General features: G+C 48.1%; 1 protein-coding gene across 1 annotated transcript; it reads left to right on the top strand.

The window, feature by feature from the left end:
* The first annotated feature begins 402 nt into the window (after positions 1 to 402).
* On the top strand, positions 403 to 7,848 carry Pdrg1 (p53 and DNA damage regulated 1). The gene is made up of 7 exons (XM_020171960.2): positions 403 to 545; positions 1,060 to 1,155; positions 1,298 to 1,499; positions 3,311 to 3,386; positions 4,469 to 4,543; positions 6,294 to 6,374; positions 6,956 to 7,848. The coding sequence occupies exons 2-7, from the start codon at positions 1,061 to 1,063 to the stop codon at positions 7,036 to 7,038; spliced, it is 612 nt and encodes a 203-aa protein (XP_020027549.2). The 5' UTR covers positions 403 to 545; position 1,060; the 3' UTR covers positions 7,039 to 7,848.
* The last annotated feature ends 838 nt before the right edge of the window (positions 7,849 to 8,686 follow it).

Raw genomic sequence — 8,686 nt, 5'->3', positions numbered from 1 at the left:
GTGGGAACCGCCCATAATCCCTTCCCATCCAGGTCCACATGGCAGGGTCAGGGGTCAGCCTGACCAGCCCTCTTTGGGCCCCAAGGTGGAAGAGACCCAGGGCTGGGGTCCAGCCCCCAGGGAATGCCTGCTAAGGCTCATTTCTCCTCTGGTAAAAGTCCCTATTTCCTTCACAGGGCCCATGTCTGCATTTCTGAACCAGAAGGTGTTTACACAAAACATCCTGGGTTTGGTGACAAATTCACCGTCCATGAGGAATTCTTAATGAATCTCCCTCCCTCCCCAAGCCAGGCGGCTGCAGAGAGAACTAACTCTGCCTCTGGGAGTTGAAGGCAGCCCAAGGTCAGGCAAAGAGGAGAAGCTGCTGGGGATTCTGGGGAGATGGTTTGGGGGAGGGCACAGAGTCAGCTGTGGGATGGAGACTAGAGTACCTCCAGACCCCGATTTATGTCTGACTTGCTGTGTGACAAGAACCTGCCCTTCTGGCCTCAGTCTGCAGCTATGAAATGAAGCAATAATGATCTTATCTATACCGTGAAATTCAGGTAAGGTAAAGAGTGTGGAAGGGCTAAGTTACCAGGAGTTAAAAGAAGAGAATAAAAAGTGGCATCAGGGAGGCAGGAAGTCCTCTGAGCCTGGGGCTTTGCAGCTATATAGTGAGGAGTTTGAGCAAGAAGTCTTCTAGGGGACTTTGGTTCTTCTGAGTGGCCACGTCCCCTCCGCCTGCCTCCTCTGGGAAGTCCTCCCGGATGCTATGGCCCACACCTTCCTTTTTTAGCTCTTACAGCACTGCTTTTCTAAGCTGGTACTGCATTGCTCATTACCAGGAGTTACCTAGTTCCTTCTGTAGGACTCTGTTATCTACTCTGGACAACTGGCTCAATAAAGGAGCTAAATGAAGGCTGTATTCAGACGAAATTTAAGATGGTTACTGCTTTCTTTCCAGTCCTTCCAGGAGAAACAGTGAAAAGGGGAAGAATGATTTCTGTATTGCCAAAGGCCTTATCGCTACCTCCCATGACTTGCAATTACTTTGTCATTGTCGATGTTTCCTACTAGGATGACGTTCCAAGAGATGTTGCTTTGTACGCTGCTATTGCATCCTAAAATTGCACACATAGTACGTGTTCAAGAACTATATGAAGGAAGGGAAAGGTAAGATACAGAGCCTCAGGCTGCGCCCTCTACGCCTGTAGGGGTCGCTCCTGCCCCGCCCCCAAAGCTACGCCCTGTCTCCGGCGTCCTGCTGACGCGCGTGCGCTGGAGCGTGCGCGACGCCGTTGTTTTCATTGCGCAGGCGCGCCGGAAGCCCTCTCCGTGTGGCGCGTGCGCAGAGGGAGCCAAAGCGTTTCCCTGCAGAGTTTGAGTCCAGCGGCGTCGCAGTCCCAGACCCCGTTGCGTTGGCAATCGCCATGCTGTCACCGGAGGCGGAGCGGGTGCTGCGGTACTTAATCGAGGTGGAGGAGCTTGCCGAGGATGTGCTGGCGGACAAGCGGCAGGTGAGAGGCCTGTTCGCGCCGTTGTGCGGGGTCGCAGTGAGTTGACCGGGGCGCCGTGGCGGCCTAAAGGCTGGGAGACGACAGACGTGGGAGCTTGTGAGATAACTCGGCTCCCGTGTTTATATATCAAGTGAGCGTCTGCTATGTGTCGGAGCATTCCCTTGTCATCCTTCCGCTGCCCTTGGTCCCTCTGGGCGGTTGCTCTGACACTCGGTTCGAAATGCAATTCCGGACCTCTTGATTGGTACAATACAGAGACCTAAGGGGCCCGTGACTGGGCTGGGTGAGGACGGAGGAGAAGGTGGGACCCTGGTTATGGAGGGCTTTGTAGACCTGCACAGGGAGTTTGAGTCTGGTGCTAACTTAAGGGCCAAGTCTTTGGAGGAGTGTTGGGGGGGAGAGGTGATATAATTGGATTTAGATTTGAAAAGGATTCTTCTGGATGTTCCGTGGAGTAGAGAATATAGGGTGGGGGTGGTTGGAAGGAAAGAGACAAGGGGCCATTGCCAGTCCAGACTCGGAAATGGATTAGGACCATGTGTTGTTGATGGAGAGAAGTGAATGGGCAGGAAACCTATTTTGGAGATGGATTCAGTAGGCGGTGGTAATGATTGTAAAAAGGGGCGAGGGAACCCGATAACTCTGTCTTGTCTCCATTGGGAAGGTTTGGGTAGTGGGGAAGGTTGGGGGAAGCTTCTGTTTTTGTTTTTGGTGGGACTGGGGTTGGAACTCAGGGCTTCACACTTGCAAAGTAGGCTCTGTGCTGCGTAAGCTCCACTTCCAGTCCAATTTGCTCTGGTTATTTTGGAGGTGGGGGGGAGGAGGGGGTCTTGTGAGCTATTTCCATGGGCTGGCCTCAAACTGTGATCCTCCCTATATCAGTCTCCCAAGTAGCTATGAGTATAGACATGAGCCAGTGGGCACCCAGCGCATCTATCACATTAAATACTGTATCAAGGTGTGTCAAAGGAGAAGACTAATAGCATTTAAAGCTTATCAGGTAACCAGGCATGCTAAGCCCATCACTCGGGAGGCGGAGGAGTTTGAGACTAGCCTAGGCTGCATAGCAAGACCTTGTCTCAAAACACCAAAAGGAGAAAGAAAGAGAGGAGAGAGGGAGAGAGAGGAGAGGAGGGGAGGGGAGGAGAGGAAGAAGGAGAAGAGAGAGAAAAAAAGCTTATCAGGTACTATCATATCAGGTACTGTTAACTCATCTAGTTCCTTGCTCAGTAACCTATAAGGTAGGTCCTGTTTATATCTCCATTTTTCAGAAGAGTAAATAAGAGGGTAGTTCCACAGCTCCTGGCGGGCAGCAGGAATCCAAGCTGTTGTTCTAGTTCCACAGGCAGCACTCTCAAGTGGTATTCCATACTGCCTCCACTTCCTGAGTAGCTATCATGGTGGCATCCCCACCACTGCTCTGCCAGCCTAGCATTGTTGGATTTCTTATGATACTAAGACAAAACTAGCTAGAAAAGCTTGTCCAGAAATTGAGGTTCTTAGGACTACTTGCTCACAGCATCCATGGTGATTCTGATAAGTCCTCAAGTTTGAGAAGATAATACAAAATTACTCATTTAGTCAGCAAACATTTTCTCAGCACCTTCTCTGGAGGAAGTCTACTGTACAAGTATTGTCTTTGAGAACCTGGAAGCTGAGTGAGGGAAGAAATACATTCACACATCAGTCCTTGTTAGGTAGAACACTGGAAGTAACACAGGAATGAGGCCTTGTCTCCTCAGCCCCTTGTCTTTTGAGTGATACAGGTTGGAGAAAAAGGTAGCTGAGTTCTCATCTGTTCCTCTTTTCAGATTGTGGATCTAGACACCAAAAGGAATCAGAACCGAGAGGGTCTGAGGGCCTTACAGAAGGATCTCAGCCATTCTGGTAAGTTGAGACTTCCTCACTGTAGCTCTGGAGGCCTGTTTAGTCTTCCTTTGAAGACCTTTGTTGTTCCTGATAGAGACTAAGCAGGAGACCACAAATGTGACTCAGCCTCCTAGGAAACCAAAACAGCTTGTGGAGGTGAGGGACCAAATGTTGCAGGTCTGAAATAAACTGTGGGTTTAGATCCTAGCTGCTCACTTGAGTGATAGGCCATTACCTCCTGACTCACTGACAGTGACAGATACTGAAGAGTGCTGGCAGTATATAAAAATGACAGTCTACCTTGTACTGTATAAATGAGAAAAATAGCATAAAGTACATAATTAGAAAATTGTGAGAAAGCTGAAGATGGATTGGACATGGGTGGGTGTTGAGAATGTCCAGGAGGAAGGAAGGAATGGGGCTCTTTAGGGGCTGATGGTTGTGGCAGAGTAAACAGCAAGAGCTAGGATGGAATGTGAGATGGGCTTGGAGAGATGAGCTGCAATCAGGCCGTAATCAAGGGCCTTGGGGGCCAAGGGAAGATATTTGTGTTTAAAGTGCACTGGCATGTGTAAACCTTCCACTTATTTCATCTGAGTAAAATCTCGAATTGTCCTGCAGGACTCCATGTAACCCAGCCCCCATGAGCTCTCTAATAATATCGCTCCCTCTCTTCATCCCTTCATGCATTGACCCACTTTGGTCTCTTGGTTGTTCTTGATACCCAAGCACACTTTGGAACTTTCCTGTTCCCATTTCCTCTGCCTGGCTCCATCTTCCCCAGATGTCTGCAGGGCTCACACCCTCACTTTCTTCAGTTCTCTGCCCAGATGTCACATGATCAGTAAGGTCTCAGACTACCTGGTATGAGTTTCTTACCTCCTCTAGCATTCCCTATCCCCCTTCCCCAGCTTTACTTTTCTCTACAGCTCTTCTCAAGATCTGACAAATCGTATGTTTGTTTATTCCCTGTCCTTCAGTATAACATGAGGGCAGAGATTGTCTTGTTCTGTTATGTTCTCAACATCTGAAACAGCGCCTGGCAGATAGTAAGTGTTCAAAAACATTCTTGTTGAAGAAATGATCATTTGCTATTTCAGAAGATGTGATGGTTTGCTTCGGGAGTATGTTTATCAAGATGCCTCACACTCAGACAAAGGAAATGATTGAGAAAGGTAAGGCCTGGGGATGGATCAGGACAAGGCTGCCTTCCCACCAGCCTGGGCCTTAACCCAGAGCTGAGAGTCAGGCTTTGGACTGTTTAATGGGAGGTGGCTATGTTACAGGGTTCTGACTGATACAGGTTTCCATCCCTGCTCTGTCACTGTGTGTTACTTCCTCATCTGTAAGAGGGGTAGACATCTACATAGCACAGTTGTGAAGCTGAGATAAAACAGTGAGGAACAAGTTGGGTACAAATAATAGGAAACCCAACAAATTGAGGCTTAAGGAAATGTGGTTCTGTGTTTCTTGCATAAGAAGTTGCACAGCTGTCTGGCAGTGTCATCTTAGTATATTCTAGTGCTTCTTCTTGTGCTGTCATCACAGTTTTGCTGGCCTCTGTCCATGTGCCAGGAAAGGCAAAGACTTTCTTCACATAATGGCCTTTGCCTTCTGTTTGGAAATAAGGCTATCTTCCCAACAATTCCTCTTTGGCCAAGGCTGTAGGGGAGCCTGGGCGAGTGACTTTTTAGTTTTTACACCCCCTACAATAGAGACTGGGTTGAAAATGGAGATTTAGGGAGAACAAGTGTCTGCCATAGACTGGGCACACAACATATTTTACCTGTCTCCAAATCCATGAGATCCTGGATGTTCTTTGGAGAAGCATCATAAAGGCAAGAGGTCTGTAAATGGGTCCTACCTGGGAAAGGGGCAGGTCACACATATTTTCTCCTTCATATCCTTAAAGCCAAAAGGACTAAGGTTGCCTCAGTCTCAGAAGATAGGGTGCCTCTATACCTTTTGAAACCAAAATTCTAATAGAGGAAACTAGATCCAGCCTGGAGAAGTTTCCAGCTGTTGCACTGAAAGCATACACACACAACGTGGTTAAAATGAAGTCACTGCACTGGGGCAGTGGACTAGAGGCTGTGCAGCCTGTGCTTTCGGTGGGGGTCACTGCCTGGGTTCCGGATCTGGTCCTGTTCTCTGTTGACCCACAAATGTGGTCTAGTCACTGTACCTAGAGGAGTTCTGGGCCATCATCAGGGTTTTCAGGGATTGACACAGGCTAAACAAGCTCACAAGGGCTTTACAATAGGAAATAGAACCACTGCCATGAAGCTTGGCCAGTCAGGGCTTCTCCCTATCAGAAAGAGTAAAAGTCTGAGGGGTGACAGCAGTTGACTGTCAAGCTTTGATAGCCACCTCCATCATGATGCCACTTCTCAAGAGCAGTCATTCGGTGACTGTTAGGATGACTTTTTTTATCCACTGTGGTTAACTAGGTTAAGGTAGAGCATTCAGCTCATGCATTGATTATGTAGGTCATATGTTTCCACATTTGTTTTTCTAAAAACTCCTTGGGTTTGTAAAGTTCCTCAGCTATTTTGGAGTGAGCTGAGTCCTTCATTTTGTTCTCACATTTAAATTTTCCTCAGTTTTACTGTAGTAATAATGGTGGGGTAGACGTGCTATTCTGATGTTGCCTATCCATTGACCACACAGCAAGAAAGAAAAATCAGTGAACTAGGAGTTGGGACCAGGTACTCAGCCTTGTCCTGGGTCAACTGAGTGGTCTTGAACAGCTCATGTCCCTCTAGTCTTTAGTCCTTTCTCAGTTGGCTTCTGAGACCCCCATGTTCCTCTCAAATCCTATGAGTCCTTGTTCCCAAAGGGGCTGGGCTAGATCTGGAGTTCCCACAGCCTGGGTTGCTCTCTCTATAGTATAACCTTGTCCTCTGCCCACTTTGCTTTTTTCAGATCAGGACCACCTGGATAAAGAAATAGATAAACTCCGGAAACAACTTAAAGTGAAGGTCAATCGCCTCTTTGAGGCCCAAGGTATTGGCCTGAGGGAACTGGAAACCAGGGAGAAGGGACCCATCAGGAATAGGAAGCCCCTTAGAGGTGGGCAGGGCTGGGGCAGAATATGCACAGCACTGGGGGAGTGGTTAGTGGTTGTCTGTAGCCACCCAGAGAGAATGGGTGGGCAGGTTTGTGGGTCTTTTCATTCCTGTCAAAGCTTCTTTTTCAGGCATTTAGGAGGCCACCTGGGGTGATCTTACATCATATGCAGGGCTTGGTGTGGGGACCCAGGATAACTCCAACTGAAGAAACTCAGAATATCATAATTGGGTGGCCAAAATCAGAGCTGAAATTCTGGATAAACCCAAGCACTCTGGTTGGGTCATTTTGGAGGTCCCTGAGCAGGAGTCATGACTTTGCAGATTCTTGACCCAGGGTGGTGTGGATGTGTACTATCCTGTGCATTGTAGAATCTGAGGTTTATTCTGTCAGACCTTAGGCCAAGGTTGGCAGCCTTAGTGCAGTGTCAGCCACTTTCCTAGGTCTTGACTCCAGAGCCAGCAGGAGGTTGAGCAGCAGGAGGCCCAGCTTGCTCATGGATCATCTTCTCCCCGCAGGCAAACCGGAGCTGAAGGGTTTTAACCTGAACCCCCTCAACCAGGATGAACTTAAAGCTCTCAAGGTTATCTTGAAAGGATGAGAATCATGTATCAAGAAGGGGGACCTGTGACCAATGTCCCCACTTCAAGAAGACCCAGGACCCTCCAACCTTGAGACCTGTAAGGACAGGATTGGTCCTGGATGTGACTATGGCTCTTTTTCTGTTGTGCTTGGCTGCTCTATAATAGCAGGAGGGATTCCTCAGCCCATCCTTATCTGCCTGGCCTGGCCACCAGGGCTCAGTGGACACTATTGACAGGCCCTGGCAGCTGCTAGTGGGAGTGTAGGGGTGTGAGAATGACTACAGCAGGCACTTCTCAACGGTGGCCTGCTGTCATATGGGCCCAAGCAGGGAAAGAGGGAGTGGAGTGGGGCAGGAGCTTCATTCCAAGGTTTTCTGTTCCTCTCAAAGGAGAGAGGCATTTTCAAACAGTATGTGTGATGGAATTGGAGTAAAGCAGGAGGCTTGCAGATGGCTTCTACATGAAGCACAAACCGTTAGTGCTCTGTGTTCACCACAACCATCTACAGGACAGACACATTTTCCCCACTGCCTCCAGTTTCTTGCTGCTTTTCCAAAGTGGGTATTGCTTATTGACTGACCCCTGTGGCTGCTCTTTGGTCAAGAGACCTAGCGCAGTCCTGCCCAGAGAAGGACAAGCAGGGTTCCCTCCTAACATGTTACTCATGTTGAGTGCCCTCTACCACCTTGAAACCAGGGCCTGGCCAGTCAAGCTGCCCTGAGTCCTTGCTGCCTTTCTTGGTCTGAGATCCTGGTGTGAATGCTGTGAGGATAGAACTGCCCTTTGTGTTCATTGAGGGCTCAATAAATGTTAGCTGAGTGAACGAACAGCTTCTCGTCACCTCCTTCAGTCCTCCTTTTAGAATACCACCTCTGAAATAATACTAGGACTGGATAGGTCATAAGTGGTAAAATGGGAGAGACACCTCGCCTCCTGTTCCCCTCACCGGACTTAGCTTTGGCCCATTGTTATATAGGAGCATAGGCTGCTTATCAAGATAAGCTAAAAAATTTATATTAAATTATCTGTCTTTTAAATATTAATTCAGAAACTATTTAAAAACTTGAGTGTTGGTCAAGTAAAACACTTTACATAAACCAAATTTGACCCAAACCTATACTTTCACATGTTAAGTTTTACAGAAATTCCTGTGTTTTCATCCTGGTAGCCCTAAGAAGTAGGCAGTAGAGTGGGAACAAGCTCTATGTCTCCCCACAGAAGATAGGTTCTAGGATCATTAGCTCCAGAGTGGAGTGTTGCACAGCTGGACGCAGGGTGAGGAAGGTTCTTGAGCACTGAATTGGGATAAGCTCCAAAATGCATTGAGAAAAGCAAGGGCAGGACAGTGTTTCATTAGGACAGCAACTTCAGGGTTGGCCACAGGGTGAAAGGGAAGATGTCACTGTACACTCTTTGGTAAATTTTGAACTTTAAACCATATGGGTATGTGGCATATTTTAAAATACAAATGTAAAAAAGTAGGGAGTTGAGGGATTCACTTTGGTAGATGCTATCTGGTATGACTGCCTGGCTCACAGTTTCACCCCTGGAACATTGCCCCAACCAGGCAGGCAGTGCGGTGCTAGGCCAAAGAGCCAATCAGTTATTTTATCCTGGAAATGCGGAACCTGGAGCCCATGCCTGGGGTTGCCCCACTTGTTTCAC

The sequence above is a fragment of the Castor canadensis genome, chromosome 5 (assembly GCF_047511655.1).
Source record: "Castor canadensis chromosome 5, mCasCan1.hap1v2, whole genome shotgun sequence".
In the NCBI taxonomy this organism is placed as follows: Eukaryota; Metazoa; Chordata; class Mammalia; order Rodentia; family Castoridae; genus Castor; species Castor canadensis.
The sequence above is the reverse complement of the archived record's forward strand: the minus strand, read 5'-3'. Positions and strand labels throughout refer to the sequence as shown.